Here is a 25112-nt window from a genome sequence, read left to right as displayed (position 1 = left end):
CAAGACAGGGTTTCTCTGTATAGTCCTGGCTGTCCTGGAACTCACTTTGTAGACCAGGCTGGCCTCGAACTCAGAAATCCTCCTGCCTCTGCCTCCCGAGTGCTGGGATTAAAGGTGTGTGCCACCACGCCCGGCTCTCTCATGGACTTTTTAGGGTCACGAAAGTGGGCAGCCTTGTCTATTCCCTGATTTTAGTGGGATTGCTTCAAGATTCTCTCCATTTAGTTTGATATTGGCTACTGGTTTGCTGTAGATTGCTTTTATTATGTTTAGATATGGGCCTTGAATTCCTGATCTTTCCAAGACTTTTATCATGAAGGGGTGTTGGATTTTGTCAAATGCTTTCTCAGAATCTAATAACATGATCATGTGGTTTTTTTTCTTTGAGTTTGTTTATATAGTAGATTATGTTGATGAATTTCCATATATTAAACCATCCCTGCATCCCTGGGATGAAGCCTACTTGGTCATGATGATGATCATTTTGATGTGTTCTTGGATAAGGGGCAATATCTCTTGAGAGACATTCTTTTAATCCCTCAACTTACATATGATAACCATTGATATTCCCTTAAGAAATTGAGGAAGGAAAACACAAATATCTGTACAAATTCTTAACAAAATATGACAGAAATGCCAATGTTGATTGTAATACTAACTTCTGCAAGCAGTCATGTGGCTTTAGCTCACAGTTCAATAACTACCTTCTTCTAATACCCATTCTGTATTTCCTCCATTCTCAGCAAGTACCTCATTAAGTCTTGGTTCTTTTCCTGTAGGAGTGACCCATACCTTTATTCCTAGTGGGTCTATCTATATCCTTTGTAATCCTACCTTGATTAGGTTGTTGTAGTTTCCTATTTACTTTAATTACAGGATATAGAAACATCAAGACACACCCTAACATACTTCCTGAATTCCAGACATAATCTATATTACCTCCATTGTTGAGAAGAAATGCAATATCCACTTGGTAATCTGGATCATGTCCCACATTGTAGGGCAGCCTGAGCAACATCCTGGACTTGTTGAAGACATTTCTCTTGTTCCATGCTACACTCAAAGTTAGTAGGTTTCCAAGTCACTTGGTATATGGGCCGGAGTAACACTTCCAGTGAGGAGTGTGCTGCCTCCAGAATCCAAATAGACCCACAAAATATTGGTGGGAATGAAATAACTTATCCTTTACCTCATAAGGAATATCTCTACATGCCTTCCACACTAGACTCCTAAGAATCTCACTGAGGTAGAAGGCCCCTTGAATTTTGTTTGGATTTCTTTCCCATCTGCTGAAACACACATGTGTTACAACACATACAAAGTGGTTGCTACCTCCTGCTCACTTGGTCCAATCAGCATAATGTCATAAAGATAGCTGTGAACCAATGTGATATTTTGTGGAAGAAACAAATGATTGTGATCTCTTCCAACTAAGTTATGATACAAGATTGGAGAGTTAATATATCCTTGAGGTGTACTGCTGGCCTTGCCAACTGAAAGAAAAACTGTTTCCGGTTGTCCTTCTGGTCAGGAATCAGAAAAGGGCATTTGCTGGATCAACAGCTGCATACCATGTACCAGGAGATGTGTTAATTTGCTCAAGTAAGAACACCACATCTGGTATAGCAGATGCAACTGGAGTCACTATTTGATTTGAGTGTTCAACAGTCATTCGTCACTCCCCATAATCCATCTGTCTTCTTTACTGACCAGGTAAGAGAGTAAAGAAAGATGTGGTAAGAACCACTAACCCTGCATCTTTTAAGTACTTTATGGTGGCACTAATTTCTGTAATTCATTCAGGGATGTGATACAGTTTTTAATTCAACAATTTTACTTGGCTGAGACAACTCTAAAGCTTTCCTTTAGCCTTTCCAACTATAATAGCCCTCACTCTACAGGTCATGAAAATGTTAGAATTTATCTAGCCCAATTACACATTCTGTGACTGGGGAAATAATCACAGGATGAATTCCAAAATTCACTGGACATACTGTGAATCAGGCTTCCTAAACACCTGACCTCTCTCTGTAAGCCCTTAGTTTAACTGGGGGGGGGGGAGAGACAGTGTTTCTTGAGATCCAACAGAGTCTGTATTAATTCAGAACCAGCATCCAATAGAGCCAGAAAAGTCTGATTGTTTCCTTTCCCCGTGTTCTGCTCTCCTTGTAAAAGGCCATAGGTCCCTCTGGGGAAGGACTAGAAAAAGGCTAACAATACAACTCTTAGGTATTTTAGGAAGATTGTTCCTCAGGGGAACTAAAACATACTGGGTCTTCAAATGGGCTCAAGTCTGGAAGTTGGATCATGGGCCAAGATTGTCTTTTTTCATAATCCAATTTAGCCTTTCTTTCATGTGAGAATTTTTCTGCTTATATGGATGAAACAAAAAAATGCAATAGGCTTCTTATCTATTTCATTGAAACACCATGATTGATTACCCAGAATCAAAGTTCCATAGAAGTCATGCCATCACAAAAATCACTTTGCCTGTGCTGAACATGATGGGTCAGATCATTATGGACATTGCTTTGCCTGTGCTGCCCAATAGAACTATGAGCATCTTATCTTTGACTCAGTGCTGCCACCTGGCCTCTGCTACTTCAGGACCCAATAAAACCCACTTTTTTTTTTTTTTAATTGTTTCTTCTTTTTATCAAAACCTGTCACAGTTGGGAACCCAGAGGAAGCAAAAAAAAATTCCCACAAATAGTTCTCCTGGCTCCTGAGTCCTCCCTCAACCTGCTTACCAGGGCTTGAAGCCATCCCTGGGTACACATGATCATCTCCCCCCACCCTCAATCTTCTTCCCAGCAATAAATACAGGTGGCCGACCGTGATTCAGTGAAACCATAACTCATTTCTCTATCTTGAGTGTCCCAAGGGGACCAGAGGGGCAAAAGAAGTTTAATAACCATGTCCTCTTAATTGTGTGGAAGCTTCTCCCTCTAAGGATGGGAGAAATGCAGCAGCTCTGGAAAGAAACAGGAAGAAAAGGTTGAGATGAGAAGGAAGAGGACATTCTCCAGGAACCTCAATCTTGATCCATTCGTCCCTTACCAAGTAAGGGGTGGTCCCAGTGTATCAGTGGAACAGAGAAGGGGACACTCAGGGGACCGAATGAAAGGATGGGCATTTTGGAAAGGAGGGAACAGGGAAACCCTAATGTTCACTGCCCTCATCTTCTTCTGAGAAATGGCATCAACAAACAAGAGTCTTGAATAGATGGGGTCTGAGGAAAAGTAGGGACCCTAAGGAAGAGAAAAAGAAAGACAAGGTCCCTTGGGTCTTCACAAATTACTGTGCTCCAATTACAGCAATAGGATACTGAGTATGAAGGACTTGGTAACACACAGAGGAAAGACTAGGTCACAAGTGGAACTCAGAGCCCAGGACAGCCCTGTCATCTTGCCCAGATGTTGACAGAATCTGGGTCTTGGAATTAGAAGCTGAAATCTAGGTAAGGTCAAACTCCAAGGCAAAAGGAAAGGTAACTCAATACCATCATGCCCTTCCTCCCAACTCAGAACAACTTCCTTGGGTTATCGAAGATGAATATTCCAGTCAGATGCCACACTGACACCAGGTTTACGCAATATCAGCACTGAAGTCTCAGGGTCATGCTGGAAGGACAGGCGACTTTCAGGGGATCCTTTGGTCTGGAGCACCACAGCTGCTGGCTTTCCAGCCCCCATGATGACTACTCGCTCAATCCAAATAGGTGTCTCAAGGTGGCCTTTGAGGACTGCTGAACTAGAGACAAGTGTGTTGCCAGAGAAAGAGAACCGACGCAACAGGAACTCATGGCGAGTCTGATAGTTAAAGGTGTGTCCATCATCTAGAAAGAGCTCTCCTTGGGCAGTACCCTGGGGACTGAGAGCAACAAAGAGAGTGATAGGATCATCCTTCATACAGTCTGAAGAGCGCCTCACACGTATCCATCGAGGCACAATGGTTCCATCACACTGGAACACGGGGATACTGCTCAAAGTTACTGGCAGATACAAGGTCTGGGGCCCATGATGCTTCTGATAGCTGAGTGTCATACCACACTTCTTCTTGGCCAGGCAAATAGACCTGTGGGCCCCAGCACCCGATACAGGGTGAATAAGGAGTGCATCCCCAAGCATGAACTGATGCTCTATACAGAAGGTAGACATATCCTCAGGATACTGTACCCAGAGGAGCCTCATGACAGGAAACCCTTCCTTGTGAGCTTGATAGAAGAGGGTATACCAGAAGGGCAGCAAAGAATACTGCTGGAACAAGGCATCTCGGATTGAATCTTGGTATTGAGACGCTAACAGCCATGGCTCTTGCTGCCCAGTGTCCAAGTGGGCATGAGCCCGAAAGAATGGCTGGTAGGCACCCATTTGGTACCAGGGCACAAGCAGCTCTGGCTCTGGGTTCTTGAAGAAGCCACCCACATCCGCACCACAGAAGGAAAGCCCCACCAGTGCCAGGCTGAGACACATAGGGATAGAGATCTTCAAATAATCCCATTCAGCAGTGTTGTCCCCTGTCTATACAGCTCCAAAGCGCTGGGAACCTGAGAAGAAAGCCCTACTCAGGACAAAGGGACGCTCTATGCCACCAGAGCGCTGTATTAGCCTATCAGCAGTCACCATGTGCATATATAAGCCATAGATGTTATGGATGTCCCGGTGCTCCCAGCTGCCATAATGCACAGCGTCCTTCAGCATGGTGACCTCAGGACCATTGAACACAGACGGTTCATTCATGTCATTCCAAACATAAAGATTAGGAGCTGAACCCTCATAATTGTCAAAGCTGAACATGTTAGACCACCAGGCCCTCATCCTTGGGTTAGTGAAGTCAGGGTAACTAGCGGAGCCTGGCCAGCTCCAGCCCTCGTAATCAGAGCCATCCCGAGATTTAACATACAGCCCATGGTTTCACAATTCTTCATGAACTCGGTAGCCAGAGTCTACCTTGATGTGGGCATCCACAATGGCCACCAGCTTCCGCCTCTTGGAAGCCAAGTGCTCAAGCATATTGAGGGGCTGAGGAAGTCGGGTGGGGTCCCAAGTGAAGTACTGCTTGCCATCAGCATGTTCAATGTCCAACCATATGACATCAGAAGGCATGTTGTGATCATCAAAACCCTGATCCACTTCCAAAACATCAGCCTCATCCCAGTAGTTCCAGCGACTCTGGTGGCAGCTGAGGGAGAAGAGTGGGGGCAATGCCTGGGTCCCCGTGAGACTAGCATACTGCCTAAAGACATCAAAAACCAAAGGGCCAAACATTAGGAAAACATCAATAATGCCGCTCTCTGACATCCAACGAATGTCTGTCTGTGGAGTCTCCCGAGATCCCTGCAGGTAACCAAGCATCTTCCCAAACAGGATCTTCCCAGCCGTGTTGGAAGATACATCAACCCACGTCTCAGCAGCATTAAGCCAGAAGATGCCCAGGTCTCGATGAAAGCTGTGTGGCAGGAGCACAGGCACAGACCCATATAGAGCCATGGGGTTGTTCAGCTCATACTGGAACACATCCAAGTTGTACAGGCAGTACGGCTCACCACCCTCAGTGACCTTCAGTCTCAGGCTGTCAGCATGCTCAGGGATCCCATACACATGTTCCATTCCTGGCAGAGAAAAGTCCAAACCTACAGACGTGGGGTCATAAGGCTTGTTGTCAGAATGGGTTTTGAATGCCTCCTCCCAGGCTCCTGGCTCAGCCTTTTCCTGGGTCTCCTCTGGCTTGTCACTGTCCCCAGGTGTTGCTTCAGGCTGGGCTCCATTGCCTTCAGCTGGGTCTTTTGATTCTTGTGGGCCCCTGGGGGCCCTCTGGTGCTCAAAAGCCTTAAGTCCTCAGGCATTGACAATGAGCAGGAGGCTTCGATCTCTAGCAGGTCAAAGTGGAATGGCTGTGCAGTCAAAATGATTTTGTAGGGTCCCTCAGCCACTGTTAGCTCCACACTGTTAGCATCGAGGCCAGAGATTGAAAGTCTAGCTGTTGGGGGATCAGCCACTAAAACATCTGGCACTCGGTATCGAGGCCGCCGGGGCTCTAGCTCATCAATCCTGATCCGAGTCATGTTCTTTTGAAGGCCCTGGAGCTCCAGCACAAGCAACACCTTGGTGACATCATGGATCAGATGGACTTTGAGAGCATCAGGACCAAGCTGAAGAGTGTCTAGTAAGGCACGGTAAGGAGAGAGGCCTGGCCGAATGCTTCACTGCCGTCTGTCTAATCTTGCAAAAGGAACTCTCATCACAGGTCTTAAAGTTGCTTCTATCCACAGCAAGAGTAATCTACCCAGACAGACCCCAAAGTATGCCAGCACCAAACTTAACCAAGACCGCCTCCTACGCGCCACCACTGCCACGATCGCCACCCTCTTGTACCGGGTTTGCTCCTTCAAAACTCACTTTCAATCCATCCAACTGAGCAGTAGCATCTCCAACCCAAGCTCTAGCGCAAGAAAAATGGGCAACAACAAAGCTCTTCAAACTCACTGGTGCCCCTCTTGCTATTTTGCATCTTATAGGATGAGTGAAGAGCATAGCTTCTGACTTCCCATCGTGGAATATTTACACACTATACCCACTCCAGCACTGCAGTTTCTCTCAACCTTGAATCCCTTTGTCAATACTAAGCCAAGAGATATAAGGCATCTCCAACTTCTTTTCAGTCGGCTATCTTTTAACAAATACTTCAGCGACAGTTCAAATTGTTGACACCTTTTCTTTTTTGCTGTATGAGCGTCTACATTAAGCCTAGATAGAATCTCCAGTCAGTGGGCCCATATCAATAAATTAGACTGATTCAATTTCATGTTCCTTCCACCATTATCCCACACCCTTGAAGTCCATTCCCACACACATCCCCCATACTTCTGCTTGAATGAAGTAGTAAACTCATTAAGCTCTTCAGTAGAATTGTGTACCTCCCCATGGCCTATGCACTTTCTAACTCCCCTCCAGGAGCCTGCATAGAGTTAATTCTGGTTATAGATCTAGAGCCAACGATTAGTGGGCCCTGAAGAACATCAGCATTGTCTTGCCTAACATTTCCTTTGAAGAAAGTGACTGACAGTTTAAAAGACAATGAAGAATAAATTTCCTTTGTCAAAGGTTTAAAAGGCAGTATTTCAGGGGTGTGGGGTACACCTCCTGCTGAAAGTGGAAAGACTACTTCCTTAGATGAAATAAACACTTGAAAAAGAGTTGTCAGTCTCAATAGAGTCCCCTCAGATATCCCTATCCTAAGTTAGAAGATCCCATTCTTTATCAATTAATTGCCTCAGGCTGGGGTTTAAATTTTTGCTATAATTCAGCCAAACTTTTAATGAAGGCTTCTCATTGATTTTCCATAACATAAATTCTATAGTTAATGGAGAGAAGATTCCCTCCCAGAGCACGTTTAGAAAACATTAGACTGTTTATGCACATCTGATGTTGTCAATTTTACCACTGAGTTCGAGGTCATCCTACACCACATTGAAATGTGAGAGGTTACATGATTTTAACAAAGAACTCATTCTTTTCCTCTGCCAGTTTATCCAGAGATCCTGGGAGCAAAAGACCAGCATCATTATTTTCCTTATTTTTCCACAAATTGTCAAAAGTTTTACATAGAGAGAAACAAAATCCATTGCCTCTCATAATTGGTGGATCAGAGTAACCAGATGTATTTGTCTCCTTAACGTTGTAAACTAGTTCATGCCATGGGTTTTCAGGAGTCTCCACACTCCCAGGAGCGGCTTCAGTAACTGTAGGTGTTAACAAGTTGAAAAGCTTATTCTAGATTGCTAAAAATACTCATCCTTATATTTCTGTTGATCTAGAAGCATTTCTGGTAAGAACCCAGTAGTTGTTCAGTCCACAGGCTGGATGTCTCATCTGGTCTTCAGTATACATCAGAATCCCAAAAAAGTGGGTTCTAATGCCAGTGAAGGAATGGACTTGCCAGTGAGAGTGAGGGCAAACAGGAAAAGAGGCCAAACTCCCAGCTTCCATGTCCTCTCTATAGGCTGCCAGCAGAGGGTCCACATTCAAGGTGGATCTTCTCACCTCAAAAGACCTGGCGTAATAGTGGGTCTTCCCACTTTAAATTATTTAACTAAGAACAATTCCCTTTCAGGTGTACCCAGCTGTTTGTGTTTTAGTCAATTCCAGATATAATCAAGTTGACAGGCAAGAATAGTCATCACAATAGTATTATTCAAAAAAAAATGATAACTTGTCTCTTAAAAGAAACATTTCTGATACTACATATATCTCCCACTTAGGATATGTTCTCAAATTTCCAAATAACTGATGAAGATTAAACTGTGACAAAAATGTCCTCTCTAGCTTTTTCTATAACATTTGCCAAAATTCAAGAACTATAAATAAAAGCTAATAAAGTCAATTTACATGGACAACAGACAAGCTGGGCAAGCACTGTGGTCTTGGTTTTGTTTTTGTCATTGTTGTTTCCCTCTACATAAAGTGCTTTGTTTTGCTTTTATTTTATTTTTGTTTTAACTATTAAGTGTTAAAAAAACAAAGAGGTGGGAGAGGGAGCTTCCATGGGACAAGGAAGCTTCTGGAGTTATGGAAAGCACCTGGATGTGAGACACAGCCTTGGCTCATGTTCACAGTAACCTGGCAATCACAAGCTACTTGAACAGTTGTCCCACCTGCAACATGGGGAGAATGTCTCTCTAGACATGGGGTATGGTGAAGACTGAGAGAAATGATTTTTAGGAATTCATTTGGAATGGTAAGAGGTATAAAAATCTTCCTTTCTCAGCCCCAAATGGCCACAAATAGGATCTTTCCCCAGGTCTTAGAGGTTGAGTTACTGACATGGATATTACATAATACTAAATGCATATATACCTAAGGTAATATACAGATCAAAGCCTTTCTCAAAAGTCTGTACTTAACCATGATTACAATTCTGCAACAAACTAGGATAAGGACAGTGCCAGGGTTCCCAAAACAGAACATCAAAAGATACGACATCCCCACTCCACAGTACGGGATACTCTAGTGGTCTACAGATTTACAAGCATAGGCATGGTGGTGCACACACATCTTTATTCCTGTCACTCAAGAAGCAGAGACTAGTAGAGACTGTGAGTCTGAGTCCAGCCTAGTCTACAGAGTGAATTCTAGCCCAGCTATTGCTACATAGTGATACTCTCTCTAAAACAAAATGAGAAAACACACAATTTTCATGAATATGATGCCATTCATTACTTTGTAGGCTACCCTTAAATTTTAATGTAAAAATTAGCACTCTCCTATAAATCCATTCAGGGAAATGGCCATCACTGCCAGTACAGGTTAATTTTAATACATTCCACTATGGCTGGAAATGAGTTATCAACAAAGTTTTCCTTTCTGAAGACTAGGAGAAATCTCCGTTTTCAATAGAAATTTCCATGAAATTTAAATAATTTTGGAAAATGTGCTAATAATATTTCAGATTTACTTTTGACATCGGCATAATTAACACTTTAAGCTTATGTTTAAAGGTATAAATGTATCATCAAAATTATCCTGAGAGCTAACCACGGTTCCTTGAAAAGGAGTTTCTCAAAGATGTCAGTTTTCAAATTCTGACTTGGTCTGTGCAACAGTAATTTTTTTTTTAATTTATTTAATTTACTCAGCATCTGAGATGGTGAACAAGTCAAACTTACAAACATAAATATTTTTTTGTAAGATAGCTTTGCCATTTTTATTTTAATACATATAAGTGACACAGCCCTTCAAATGTTAATTTTTATTTGAAATTTTAAGCTCTAAAGTAAAAGACAAATGGCAGAGGGATAGTGAAGCTGTTATATGCTCTCCTGCTGGGGTCTCTTCACATAGACATCTTCATAAGGTCAAAACTGACAAATTCTGGGTGGGTTTCTGGCTTGACTTCAACATTATACAGACACAAATGTACACATCGATAAAAACATCATCCATGTTGTACAATGTGTGCCTTAGTTGGGGAAGCGTCATCACATTAAGATTTACTATCATAATATATCACGTGCTAATAAAGAGAAATTTTCATAATACCAACTACCATAAAATCTGCTCACTTAGAAATAAGAACTTGACCCAGCATTGGGTTCCTCACAAACAGAAAGCCTTAAACCTTACCTCTGTTTCTGGCGAAGATTTTTATGCTTTGTGTCCACGTCTTCCAGAGCTTTCTGTAATACATCCTGGAGAAGGATATTTGATTGAGAGGAAACATAAGGACATTGAATGGATGCCAGTTGAGCTGATACCCTGTTATCTGAAGGTTCTGGGGCAGCAGAGACAGTTCATCGTGACTGATGCAGTTCAAACGGCAGGAACTCAACAGGCACACAGCAATAGATTTCATCCCAGTGTTTCTAGAATACACCCTAAGTCCAAATCTACCATACTCTTTTTTCACATTCTAAGATACCCTCTCTGCCTTCGTCTTACTCCCTATGAGGCAGAAGGGTTTTGACACAAACTACATGAAAACTTGAGTGACTTATTCAATGCATGCAGACTGACTTTTGTCTGGGGGACAGGAATCCTGAACCCTGTAGTCACTGAGGTATATTTCAGTAATAATTTTTGTTAGCATCCCTCTCCTATGTCCCCTTCATAACAAATTCTGGAATGACACTTCCCAAATGTTCCATTTATAGGTTCTTCAGGCTTTTTCTTTTCAGAGTGCTCTAAAGCCAGCCTCCAGCCTGACTTGCTTTTAATCTGATGCATTGGCTTATCCCCTCCCCATCTGTAGTATGTTCCCATTCCCTCTAACTATGCTCAAGAGGAAGTATCCATTATTACTGTTCTCATAGATAACAATAGAGTTTTAGAGGGAGCACCTGGGAAGAGAAAACCTTCATAGGGACTCAGAGGAGGATGGTAATGGAGCTAATGTGATCAAAATGTATTCTATGCATGTATGCAAATGTTTTACTGAGATTCATTAGTGTATACAGCATATGCTAATAAAAAAAATAGACATTCAAAGAGCTTCATCCACCATATATGACCGAGAACACCTCTTGATGGTGGCACTCTTGGCTGCATCCCTGACAGAATAGCACTTTCACTGTCTTTTAAGTTAAAGGGGGAGGGGTAGAGTGCAAAAAGAATTCACATTAAGCTTCCTGAAAGCATGGAAGAGGTCGAAGTTCAGGTCCTTCCACTTTGCGGTCTTCTCTGCATTAAAGTAACCAGGACACTTCAGAGACACAAAGCAAGCTGGCCAAAGAGAGCACACCCTTCATGATAGAGCACCCAGCAAGGGCAAAGGCACAGAGAAAAGGAACTAGACCCTGAGCCACGAGAGTATCTCTCTCAGCTCTTATATACAGAAGGCAGGGGGCACTGATAACTAAAAATAAGATAGATTTACTCTTTTTCTTTAAAATGACAGCAGGAATATAAGAATTGAAAGCCATGATTTTACTTTGCTTGGGGCATCAACACACACCCTCTCTGACTCTGTCCCTTCTGTGTGATCTATGGCCTGGACCCCGGTCCCTGGCTCTGAGAGTTAAGGCCAAATCACTGCCAAGACTCACTTATCTAACCTGTAGCAGAGGTGATAGGGAAGGAGTTCCTCTCTTCCGTCCTGTTCAGCTCTTTGCACACAAGCAAGTTGATGCAGTGCTTAATGAATCACTGCTGTGGAAGTGTTATGCCATGGTTTTGGTAAGAGCAGACTAACAGTGCATATCTTGCAGCTATATTCTTTTTCGGTTAGCTGCAGTATGCTATAATTAATAATTATAGTCCTTTATAAACGTGCCTTACTCGTGGGCATATTACAAGGATTACAGAGATTGTTTATGAACTATGCGAACCAACTCACAAGAAAAGAGCTTTGTAAGCTGGAAGTGTTGTGATTAATATTCATAATTATGGTCTATGATTCCTAGCGCTGGGAAGAAGGATTGCTTATTAGCCTTCTTCTTGCTTTCCCCATTTATCTGGATCCATGGAGAGCTATAATTTGAATAGATATTTTTGAGGATCCTTCATAGGCTAGATATTTTTCTGGTATCTTTTCATTGTTTTCTCTTTTTCTTGCAGTGCTTCTTTTTCATTTTTTTTTAAAATTGGCTGTAAAGCTATTTCACCCTGCTCCAAATTCATCCCAGATGCTGCTCATCTTTGCTCCACCTCAGCCTTTCCCCTTCTCTTTCTCCTGTCCTCTCTCTGCACTCACACCGTCTGTTTACCTGTGCTAAAACCACCTATAGCTTTTGAGCTTGTCTGGATTTAGGAGTTTGGAAACTACATGATCAGAGACAACTGTGCACAGGGGGCGGGGGAAAGTAAGGGGCATTGCTTGCCATTGAAGATGATGTTTAACACCTCATACCTCGGTAGAAGACAAAGCAATTCTGTCTGGCTGGTTTACTTTGGCTTGCACCTCTTTAAACAGGAGTTCAGCTGGGAGCAAAAGCACAACAATTACATAGGTCACGGAGAGACTCTTCCAAGCCATCTCTAAGCACATGCTTTCTATACTTGGAGCCATGACCACTGAGGATGGCACAGAGACCACGGCTGAACACCCTCTGTTCCTCACAGAGATTACTCATTTTAACTCTTCTATTTGAGGCAGGTGGAAGTTGTTGCTGTGGGTAAGAGTGCCCACATGAGGAGCTGAATTTGAATTCCAGTCACCGACATAAAAAGTGGGGCAAGGCTACATGTGTATATCCATGCACGATGGGGTAGAAGACATGCAGATCCAGAAAGCATGCTGGCTAACCTTCCAAGTTCAAATAGAGGCAATGTTCATCATTAATATGAGCTACCATAGCATCACATCATCCAGGGTTTCTAACATATCAATTATTCTTAATATGTTGGGGATTTTGCAGCCTAGCTTTATGTCAACTTAGCACAAGCTACAGTTATCCAAGAGGGAGAAAACTCAATTGAGAAAATGCCTCCAGAAAATTGGGTTACAGGAAAGCCTAGAGGGCATTTTATAAATTTTATAAATTTGTGGTTGGTGTGAGAGGGATAGTCCCACCCTGGGCTGGTCATCCTGGGTTCTATAAGAAAGCAGGTTGAGTAAGCCATAAGGAACAAGCCAATGAGTACCACCCCTCCTAGGATCCTGCATCAGCTTCTGCCCCCAGGTTTCTGCCCCACTTGAGTTCCTGCCCTCACTGCCTTCAATGATGAATTGTTATACAGAAAGTGAGTAAGATAAACTCTTTACTCCCCAAGTTGCTTTCTGTGCTTTATCACAACAATAGTAACTCTGATTAGCACAGAGATCACACTTAAGAAACTAAACTATAGGTCCGTGACATGGTTTTGCATGCTAGCAGGCATGTACATGCTGCCAAGCCAGATGACCTGAGTTGGAGCCCCAGAACCTACATCACAAGAGGAAAAAACTGACTCCTGTGGAACCATAATGATTTGGCCATAGAAACCCACATACCCATCTTTACTGCTTCCTCTGCCTTTTGAACTTCAGTTTTAAACTTCCCTTTGAAAGCAGATGTAGTATATTGGTACTTTCTGGGAAGAAGAAAGGAATATCATCAAGTCAGATTATCATTTTAAAGAGCATTAATAAGACATTAATAAGAGAATATTCTTCAGTAAGACTATGTACTCCGGAAATATGCAATTGTTAAGAAAGAAAGATTCATTGAGTAAGTTCTATCTACCTGATGCATTAGCAGACTCCATACCTATGAAAACATCACTTGCCTTTTAATACATGGCAATTTTCCTTGAGGAAAATTCAGTCAGGAAATCATGAGTCCAGAGTGAGATTAAAATCTCTTCCCACACAAGTGTTCACGTACATGTGCAAAACAGGAGAACTCTTAAAAAGGGAGTACAAGATCACCCAAGTCCTCCATTGTCAAAGTTACCAGTTAATATGCATAGCTCTCTCAAACAGCTCATCATTGACACTGTATAAATGGCTTCTCCCAGTCCCCAAGCAATTATCTCTGCCTGAAATGCTCAGAAAAACACATAAAAAGTAATTTTGACCTACTAAAAGCCCCACTTTCTGCTGTCTTGATAAAATATTCTATTTTTAAGGTCCATTGTTTTAGTGACAGAGAACAGTTTCTAGAATAACCAAGGGGGGAAAAATATGTGTGTCTATCTATGTATCTATGAACTCAAGGAAAACAAATCAGGGGTAAGACGGAGGTGCATCTTTCCAAGGGCTGTTGATCAGGAGGCTCCAGAAGCTCTCAAAAAAAATCTAGACAATTGCTCCTGCTGTCACTTTCCCACAAGAACAAGTGGCTAAGATGTTAAAGATGACACACGCTTTAGTCACAGGACATTGAGAAAGCAAGCTGGAACTGTGTTGGAAGCTTCCTTTCTGCCGGCTAGCCTTCCCTGGGCGGGAGGTGCCGAGCAGGCTTCTGGGAAGAATTATCATCAATACACACATAGCTGTGGACTCCAGCCAGAGGAGATGTGCCCACTTGTGCTACAGTGGCAAGCCTGTTATGGGGGTAACGAACTGCTTTCTTATTGGACTTAATGCTGCTCCTTGGGAGGGGATTCACATCTGGTACTGTAAACCTGGCCAATAGGGTACAGCTTGAGGTGTGGTCGTAGCCCCTAGTGAGGAAGCTCATGCTGTTATTTTGCTACATGGACAAGATGTGCCTGTCAAACTGCCTTCTAAAATAGCTATGTTGATGGTCACAGAATCATACTGCTGTCTGCTTCGGCCAGAGCAGCTTTTCTGCAGTAGCCAGCAGAGGCTGCAGAAACTCGAAACTCGTCAAAGAACAGAGAAGAAATAACTTTGAATGACAAGACATAAGTGGTTCAGCAATAACACTATCTCCAAGACTTGGAGACCACTGCAGAAAAAAGAATCAGAAAGAGTACAAGAGCAGAAGGAGGAAAAAAAGTGTGCACGCCGGGCTGGAGTGATGGCTCAGTGGTTAAGAGCACTGACTGCCTGAGTTCGAGGCCAGCCTGGTCTACAAAGTGAGTTCCAGGACAGCCAGGGCTATACAGAGAAACCCTGTCTCGAAAAAACCAAAAAAAAAAAAAAGGCACTGACTGCTCTTTCAGAGGTCCTGAGTTCAATTCCCAGTAACCACATGGTGGCTCACAACCATCTATAATGAGGTCTGATGCCCTGTTCTGGTGTGTCTCAAGATAGCTACAGTTTACTCATATGAAATAAATTTTTAAAAAATCATTAAAAAAATTTTAAAGAAAAATGAGCACTCCAACTTCTGGGCACGACATGGAAGCTGCATTCTAGAATGCACAGAAACTGTGGTTCAATGATCTGCGCAAGATCAGACCCATCAGCATCCTGTCAAGAGAATGTATACACAGGAAACAGCCGATAGAGGAGTGAGCTGGTGAGCTGTTTGTCAACTTGACACAAGCAGTGGTCATCTGGAAGGAGGGAAATGCAATTGAGAAGAATGCCTCCTTCACGTTAGCCTATGATCATGTCTGTGCATATATTCTAGGCTAGTGATTGATGTGGGAGGGCCCGAGCACTGGGAGTGGTACCACCCCGGAGCAGGTGGTCCTGGTTATTACAAAAAGGAGGCTGAGCAAGCCAATAAACAGCCTTCCTCCCTTGCCCCTGCTTCAGTTCCTGCCTCCAGGTTCCTGCTTGGAGTTCCTGCACTGACTTCCCTTCATGCGAACTAGAAATATAAAATGAAATAAACCCTTTCTGCCCCAAGGTGCTTATGGTCATGGTGTTTACCACAGCAATAGCAAAGCAGAACAAGAAAGACTTTCCCATCATTTGGTATAAACAAGTTCCCACCCAGGGTCCTGTAAACAAATACACACACACACACACACACACACACACACACACACAGGCACACACTCATGCATGCAGAGTGGTAGAAAGACAGGCTGCTTTGGAAGATGGAAGAGATTAATGGAGGAGAACACAGTTGAAATACATGTTCATGCATAATAAACACTTTATAATAAAACCCATATCATTACAAATAATATATGCCAACTAAAAACACTCTACAAAAAAAAATTTAGTAGGATAGGTCACCCTGATATAGTTAAAGCTATAGGCATGTATAGAGGATCCTTGGAACCTGACTCTTAAATTTTATCTTAAGCAATCATGGAAAGGAACATTCTAGAATGTTAGGCTTGAGGAAGCCCAAATCACAACATCCCTCACTCTGTGCTTTTGCCTCACAGTCCTATTGACTCAGGAGCCCACCAGTCACTCAAATCTCATTTAGAAAGGCACAGGACAGATAATTCTATGTGTCGACATAGTTATGACCAAGTCTATGTCTGAGTTATGACGGGAGAGCTGGTAAAACGTTACTTCCAAGTGTGTCTGTCAAGGTGTTCCTGGAGGAGATGAGCATGTGAAGATACAGACGAGTGAAGACCGCCCTCTCTCATCAGTGTGTCTGGACTTAGCCCACCTCCTCGGGTAGCAGACAGTAAAACGAAGACAGGCTAATCTGAGCTCTGCTTGGGCTGAGGCACTCAACTCTCTTGGCTTGAAACCTCAGAATGTCTGATTCTGGGCTTGCATGTGCCGTGAGTTATCTACTCATTCCCTGTCCGGGGCCTTGAGCCACTGGACTCAGAATAAAAGTTGTACCATCTACTACCCTGGTCGTCAGGCAGTTGGTTTCAAGCTGAACTATATTACTGGTATTGCTGGGCTGCCAGTTGGCCTACTGCAGTTGGTAGGAGGTCCTGAACTCCACAGTCATGTGATGAATCCCCACATCAAAGTCCCTATGTTGCAAGTTGTTTCTCTAGAGAATCCTGACTAGTAAAATCACTATTAAACATACCCAAAGTACAGAGATCACTTGCTGGAAGTCAAGCTTTCCTAAGATGCATAAAAAGCAGTGTATATAAATCTATGCACAGAATACGTTTACATGAGGGAAGGCAAACTACAGCCCATGAGTCAAATTGAGCCACTGACTTCTGAGACAGCTTAATACCTGATTCATCATTTTTTTTTTGATGGTTTTTAAACTACAGGAAATCTGCAAGCGTGTCTATGTCCTTACTAACATGCTTCCTACATATACATTCAGAAACAGCCTGGCAACCGGTCAGCAACAGCCTTTAAATTGTGGCCTGATCTAGAAATGCCTTTATATTTTTCTGACATTTAAGAAGTTTTTAAAGATTTATTTGTATTTTTTTTATTTATGTATATGTGTTATGGATAGTCCTGGGGCTAACATAAGATGGAATTATATTCCATCTTAATTCTGTTCTCCTGTGAGTGGCTGCAAACAAGGAATGAGTCAGCACTCAGGTGGTTGACTGTAAACCTGCTTCCCACCTTAAGTTGTAAAATAAAGGAGAGCTGATGATTGTGGCAGGTAAAAGGGAAGGTGGAGCAGAAGGTTGCGAGGAGATTGCCTACAACTTGTATGTATGTGTCTATGTATATGTCATACTTTTGAGGTGCCTAAAGAGGTCAAAAGAGGGTGTCAGATCCCCAGAACTTAGAGTTAGCAGGCAGTTGTGAGCCTCCAAATATGGGTGGTAGGAGCTGAATTCAAGTTCTTTGGAATAGCAGCAAGAGCTCTTACCCAGTGAGCCATCTCTCCAGCCTGATATGGTAACTTTAAAGAATGGAAGCAATGATGTAAAATTTTCACTGACTGCTGACAGGTCACTGACAGGTCACATACCAATCAAATGGTTGGAATCTGTTTAGTTTATTGATGACTCTTTTCCATTATCTTAACAGATGCAAAACAGACTACATAAGTCAAATGAATAAATATAAACACAAACTGGACTTCACAGAGTCTTTCTGCCTGGGTTCAGGCTAATATGTACCCTCTATAATAATATATGGTTGAGCCAATCACATTTGCAGAAGTTCTGTTTCATCATTTGTAGTTAGGTGACAACAGTGTACTAATCTCACAGGGTTGTTACAGGAAGTAAAATTTTTAACACATTAAAGAACTTAAAACAATGTTGGTTCTCAGTATATGTTATTATTGTCTAATCTCTCTATGTGTGTTTTAGAGATGAAATACATCGTGGATTGAGAATGAATTACTTTTCTTTTCATAATATGAAAAACCTGTAAAATTTGATGGGTCAATAACATGAAAAAAACAAATATTTGTAAAGTAACTAAATGTTTGGACTCTGTGCTAGACCTATTTATTTATTTATTTATTTAGTCCCTTTGACACAAGGTAGTCATCTGGGGGTGGGGGGAACATTAGTGATAAAATGTCTCCAGAGGATTGGGCGGCAGACTGACCTATAGGCATTTTCTTAATTAGTGGCTGATGTGGGAAGGCCCAGCCCATGATGGGTGGTGCCACCCCTGGGCTGGTAATCCTGGGTGCTGTACAAAATTAGGCTGAGTAAGCCATGGAGAGCAAGATGGTAAGCAATACTCCATGGCTTCTGCATCAGTTCCTGCCTTCAGATTTCTGTCCGGTTTAAGTTCTTGCCCTAACTTCCCTCAGTGATGTATGGCTACCTGGGCATATAAATGAAAGAATCCCAATCCTCCCAAATTTGCTTTTAGTTATAGTATTTTATCATAGCAACAGGAATCCTAGCTAAGACAGACTGGCTGTGTGGACTCAGAGAGAGAATGTCCACTTAGAATATCCAAGGATCTGGGATCTCTCTAGAGCATAAAAACATCCAACCAACTAAACAAACAAACAAACAAACAAACAAAACAAAAACCAAATACAGGAAAATAGCAGAACCAAATAGGATCCTGTATTCTTGCACTGCAATGGTGTAATGGGCATTTTATTATCAAGCCTAGCTTTGTAGTTACTGTCATTAAGTTCAATGTTCAATTTGAGAGAAGACTGACTACAGAGAAGAAACACTTCTAAAATCAAAGGTGAAGTTATAATAAGTTTGTTCTCTTGATTTTCTTTTACACTGAATATTGCTCATTCAAATCATAACCTTGGTGGAGTTCAAATTAGTCTCGACTATTCTCACAGAACAGCAAAGCTAATCCTTGAAGGCATACAATTTTCGGTGACCATATACTAAAATTATCATTTGCTTTTCAAAAATCAGGTTCTAATCATATACTTTATCTAGTTTGAATCATTCATCTTAGGTCAAATCATATTTTTTTTAATCAAAATGAAATTAAGGTGATATTGTTTAAACAATGAAGTCATTTTTCAAAGAATGTGAATTAAGCTATTCAAGTATTTTTGTAGGAAGTAAAGGTGGCACTAGAGGTGCCAACTCTGCATTAGTGCTTAATTTAAAATCATAAACGGACAATTGAGAGCTATAACCTGACCCCAGACAATCTGCGTCCCAGTCTACAGCTGCGACTTCAGAGTTCTTGTGACAATTTAAACAAACTTTGTGCAAGCATTTCTAAAAGTTTAATGTAGTAAATCTGTGCCTCCTCATAACTGAAAAAAAATGTTCAAATCTCCATTCCAGAAATGGAAGCCACCACCACCCTGATACGTTTTTATGTGCCTCCCCCTGGTAAATATAACTTTTATTCGCCTGATGTAAATGTCATCTCAGAGGCTTATTGCTGAATAAGCTCACACTTTCTAGTTCTTTTTGAGCTCTGGCTGGCTGATTTACCTCAGCTTTTTTTTGACCCAAATCCTCTCCAAGTCAAGAGATTCAATCTGACTTCTCTAGGCTTCTCACTGAATTGCTCTGTTTGGCCTCAGACTAACTCTGACAATTTGTTCTAATCATCTGGCTCCTTCTCATTCTTCGGCTTCAACTACCTCAGCTACACGAACTGAACAGAACTCATCTGCACTGCACTGCCTCCTGTACTGACTGGTTAAAATGAACTCAACTCACTGACAAACTGAAATTTCTCTCCCCAAGCTGCCCTTAAATAGTTTTTCTCCTGTGAGCTGGGCAGATTCTTTCTCTGACTCATGATTTCAAATCTTTCTCTGATTTGTCACTTTGTCTGTCCCTCAATTGTTTGGGATTAAAGGTGTGTACTAAGGACATGTCTGCAGTCTAAAGGTCTAGACCTAGATCTAGAAGGTCTTTAAGATGTGATCAAAGCAGCCATGTTGCTGGATTAAAATTCCTCTACATGCCCCCAACACACACACACACACACACACACACACACACACTCCCTGCTAATAAAATATTGAAGGAAAAGATCTAGCTCTTAGTTTCTCAGTTCCTGCCTGCATCAGGTCTCCCCTCTTAGTGGCTAGGGATTTTCTAACATTGACCTATTTCTGCCCACACCTCAAAGGGGAGCTGAACACAAAGTAGCTGTAAGGGCTCCCTCAACTTGGTTCTCTGAATATTGCTGTATAAAGCAGCAATGGGGAAAGATCAATTACGCCGCATCTCTTCATTGTGAAAGTAGCCTAACTATGACATGCAGAGCTAACTCTGTTTTCTGCACAGTCATCCAAGGTCTGCCTCCCAGAATTCTATCAACCACATGGCAGCCTTTCATGTTTCACTCAGAGTGTTCTTTCCTCCATGGGACAATCCTCTGGTCTGTCAATAGTCTCTTGGCAGTTAGTTATTTCCTATGAAGTTGATATCTCAGTAGCATATATCCCTTCAAAAGATCTGATTCTGGACTTCTCCCTGTAAACTACTGCTGTGACTGTCTAGTTCTACAACTAAGTTCCATAACCACATTAAGTAACACACTATCTTATTATGTATCACACTGTGAGGTAAAACCAACATTCTGTCTCATTTAAGGCACCTATGCACTTTCTCATGTCAATCACTTATCAGGCCTATGCTTATGTAATAGAGCTTTAAAAATCTCACAGCTAGGACTGAAAAGATAAATAGGTCAGTGATTAAGAGTACTGACTGCATTCCAAAATACCTAGGTTCAGTTCCCAGCGCCCACATTGCAGCTCACAACTGTGTGTAACTCCCATTGCAGAGGACCCAATACCCTCTCACAGATATACATGCAGGCAAAATACCAATGTATATAAGATAAAAATAAATAAATTATTCTATAAAATCTAAAGGCTGATCTGTCACTTGTTCATATCTTATTTGTTTAATAAATTCAACTCCTTTCACACCTTGTTTCGGGTACTATGTCAAGATCAAATATGAATTGAAAAATACTCACATTTGGCTTTTTAAATCCAAGTTACTACTGAAAATACTGAAGAGGGTATGATGTAGGAACGAAGCTAGTGACACCAACACACACACATACACACACTGATATATTGCCTACTTCTGGCAGTACAGAGCTAAGAATGTCACTTCAGATAGTGAAGGCAAACATACTAGGATGAAAACAGCAAGTGCTCAACAAAAGGAGTTTTATGTTGTAAAACTCAGCTTATTAAAATTTCTTCAGAAAATGGAAAGGAATAAATTTTACAGTGATTTGAACATTTTTTAAACCAAACTCACGAAGACAGGAATAACTTGAAAAGACCAGCTGACTGATCCAGGAGACCCTTGGTACCTCCCATAAGTCTGAGACTGATGGAGAGGAAACACTGTTTGATATTTATTAGGGAATGAACAGCCTGACATGATCTCAGCCTATGAACACTTTACTTTCAAAGATGATCTTCAGTATGAACAGAAATCAAAATTGGAGCTGTTGAGAAATCCACTGTTGTTTGGTAAAGTCATAGAATTAAGGTGATCTGAACTTTTAATTTTATATCTCTTTGAGGAATTTTTCAAGCACCAGGCCAGCAGGTGAGATTTCATGACACCATGGCAACATGATAACAAAGTTGTTATACCAAAAGTAACCTGATATACAGAAAGGAACACCAAACATGGATTAATAAAAAGAAAAAACAAAATCGTGCCTGAAGATTTGAGTTTTTATGCAGATCTCTAACATCATGATGGTTTAAAGCAAAACAAAACCACAGAGCCACTGCACAAAATAATATAAGTAAAAGGTACCTACTTAGACCTCATGAAACCATTGTTTCGCCTAGTGGATGGTAAGTTCCTTAAGTGAGCCTCATTTATTCTTCTAGTCTCTGTACCTGTACAATCACTCATGGAGTGTGCTAATCTCGTTTACAAATCAATGACTAGCCAAAAAAAAAAACCCCAGTAAAAATAAGAAAAGACCATTGGAACTTCATAAGTATTTGGGCAAGACTGATTCTACATTATGAAAATTCAAGCTTAAATTTTATATTAAATATATGTATAAAATAAGGGGCTGGGGAAATGGCTCAACAGGTAAGAGGAATTGCTGCTCTTCCAGAGGTCTCAGGTTCCATTTCTAGCACCACAGATCAGAACTGTCTTTAACCCCAGTTCCAGGGATCCAGTGCCCAATCCTGATGTCAGTGAATGCTGCATACAAGTGGTATACAGACATGCATGCAGACAAAATATCCATAGATATAAAATAATAAAATAAAAATAACTTTTAAAAGAAAATAAAAATATATGTAGTAAAATATAAGTGAATCAGATATTTTATACATCTGCTCATTCTATATGCATACCATGCATAACGGTAAGCCATGAATTGCTTAATGATAGGGATAGTATATTATAGTCTTTCTCACTGGGTCATGAGCCACAGTATATTTCCAACACTAAGACACTTATGTCACTATTAAGTGGTAAAAATTCTATGGAATCAGTTTCTTATAATCTCGTCCTAAAGAACATTACTATATAACAAGACCATATGGAGCTTAATAGTTCTAACATACTATATAAACTAAAAAACGCCTCCAGTTGTGTTCTCTTCTTGGAAACAATCACAACCAATGCATGAAAGTGAACAGCTGATTCCTACTAAAGAGTCATACAAACTTTGCATGTTCCCTGAAGAGGTCAGTCTTTCCCAAAAGCAAGGTGAAACTCTTAACATCAGTCAATGCCTTCCTCTTGACAACCTGAGGAGTTATATCAATTTTATATGAAAAAAAAAAAAAACCAAACAAGGAAATAAAGGAAACATGTTACCTGGGTTTGTAGAGGGAATAACACAGGTACTTTGTTTGAACTCTTTTGGCCTGAATAAATATTTTCATCCGGGGTTCAAAATACAGAACAGCTGTGTAGGCTCTGAATGACCATCTCTCTGGAATTCTGAAATCGAGAATTCGAAAGGTCACAGTGTGCAGGGTACCATTCTCTTTGGGAAGATAAAAAAAATGAAATGTTCTACCAGTGCATTCTGTCTTAGATATTTTTCTGTGGCTGCGATAAAACACCATGATCAAGGCAACTAGTGTAAGGAATCGTTTATGGTTACGCAGGGGGAGAGCTCATCAAGCCAGGGCAGCAGGGCAGCACGCAGCAGAAGCTGGCCGGGGCAGCAGCTAAGAGCTTCCACATCAAAGGGCAAACAGAAAGCAGAGAGAGCGCTAAGTAGGAATGGCCTGGGCTTTTGAAACTTCAAAGACCACAGCCTCACCTCTAGTGACACTCCTCCTCCAATAAGGACATACCTCCTTCTCTTTTCCAAACAGCTCTAACAACTGGGCACTACATATGCAGACATATGGGCCATGGGCTCATTCTCTTTCAGATTTCTGTATGCTCTTAGAAACCGTTTCCCAGAACTAACAATGCTGCAAACACAAGCAAATCTTACCACACTCGCAGCATTAAGTCTCTGAACAGAAGGCAGACACAGATAACATTTGCTTTGGACAGAACTGAAATCTGTAGGCAGCTAACCAATTCTTTACATTATACCAATACTTTACATTAGCTGGCCCAGTAATTGATGCAGAACCAAAAAATCAAACAAATAAACAATGTAATCTTCCTGTTCAAACACAACTAAGAGACTGGAGGCCCACATGAACAAAAGGAATTTCTACTAATCAGTTGTGAACAGAGAAATAAAACTGGGGGGGGGGGGGGAAGGTTCATTTGCTTCCAGAACATTGAAGGGGACATATAACACTTATCTCCATACGTAATCAGGTATTAGAATAAGTTCTTATGGTCAGCTGAGAGGGCACTCTAACAGGATGGATGAGTGAAGACAAAGAAGAAAGAAAACAGAATGGAAGAGAAGACAAGCAGGAGTGAAAACAGTGTCTGCAGTCTGTGGTAAGCTGTATGCTCCTGGGAGGTTGCTGGAACACCGTACCTCTTAGCAGACCTTAAATAGTAGAATCCACTTGTGAGCTGTAAATATTCTCCAAATAGACAAGGAATGCTGGGCAAAAGCAAACCAAGCCAGGCTTAAGAGGTGGCATTCTGTGCTTCTAAGCTTCAGAAAAGGCTCTGAGATTAAAGAAAAAGCAGGAAGCCATCTCTCTTTGGTTCAGAAGGAGACAGAGATGATGAGGTGAAGCTCTGAGGTCCATCTGAGGGATCTGCTCAACAGGCACTCAGCCCAAGGGCAGAACTCCAAGGGACTCTGGAAACTGAAGGTGAAGCCCTAAGTAATCCAAGGGTTTTCTGGTAAGATATAATTTCCTTTGGATACCATCTGAAGCTTGATCAAAGATAAGGAATTCCTTTCAATTGTTCTAATTTTCTGACATAAATTATGCCAAAGTGTCTAGGATGTGGCTATTATGCCATAAATATCAATGCACTTTTTAACTTTATTTTTAAGTTGGCATATGAAATAATGAGTTTCTTTATTACAGCATGTTCATGCATATGTGTCATTACTAATATACTTTTAATGTAACAAGAGACACTATCTGCATTACAGTATTGTACTACGATGCTGCAGTTTCATTTAGTACCCCAGGGATTAAACAACTAAGTATCTCTTTCTTCACTTAGTCAAGGAAAGAAAAACAACAGTTCTTGTGATGCGCATAAACATCCCAAGGAATCCTGCCACTGTTGAAATCCTTTCCCATTCTGTGATTGGAAATTGCCCTGGAGCTGCTAACTCCTTATCTGTACACTTATCAGAATGGACACATTGTTGATATTTCAAGGTTAAAGTCAAGAGTAACTCAGAGAGATTGGGGATTTCAATCAGTGGTAAAGTGCTTGCCAAGCATGCACAAAACCCTTGGTTCAATTCCCAGTATAGCTAAACAACAACATAATTTACAGCAGAGTTTATGAAGTGGAAAAGTATGGTGAGAACTCAAAGTGATTAACAAGTTCTGATACATACACACACACACACACACACACACACACACACACACACACACCATATGCATAATGGCAGTAGTATTT

The 25112-nt window shown here is 41.4% G+C and overlaps 1 protein-coding gene and 1 pseudogene across 1 annotated transcript in view; both read right to left on the bottom strand.

Annotated features, from left to right (window-relative positions):
- Morc1 (MORC family CW-type zinc finger 1) overlaps nt 1-25112 on the bottom strand; it is a 181174-nt gene that overhangs the window by 110783 nt on the left and 45279 nt on the right. Inside the window, exons 9-12 of the mRNA XM_021209326.1 lie at nt 22911-23036; nt 13429-13508; nt 12346-12416; nt 10125-10189 (exon numbers count right to left, since the gene is read on the bottom strand). Of these exons, the coding sequence (XP_021064985.1) occupies nt 10125-10189; nt 12346-12416; nt 13429-13508; nt 22911-23036 (342 nt within the window). The remainder of the gene's footprint in view (nt 1-10124; nt 10190-12345; nt 12417-13428; nt 13509-22910; nt 23037-25112) is intronic.
- Nucleotides 3446-6221, bottom strand: LOC110329600 (annotated as a pseudogene).

Source organism: Mus pahari, chromosome 12 (genome assembly GCF_900095145.1).
Source record: "Mus pahari chromosome 12, PAHARI_EIJ_v1.1, whole genome shotgun sequence".
Lineage (NCBI taxonomy): Eukaryota > Metazoa > Chordata > Mammalia > Rodentia > Muridae > Mus > Mus pahari.
This window is presented reverse-complemented; position numbering and strand designations above follow the sequence as displayed.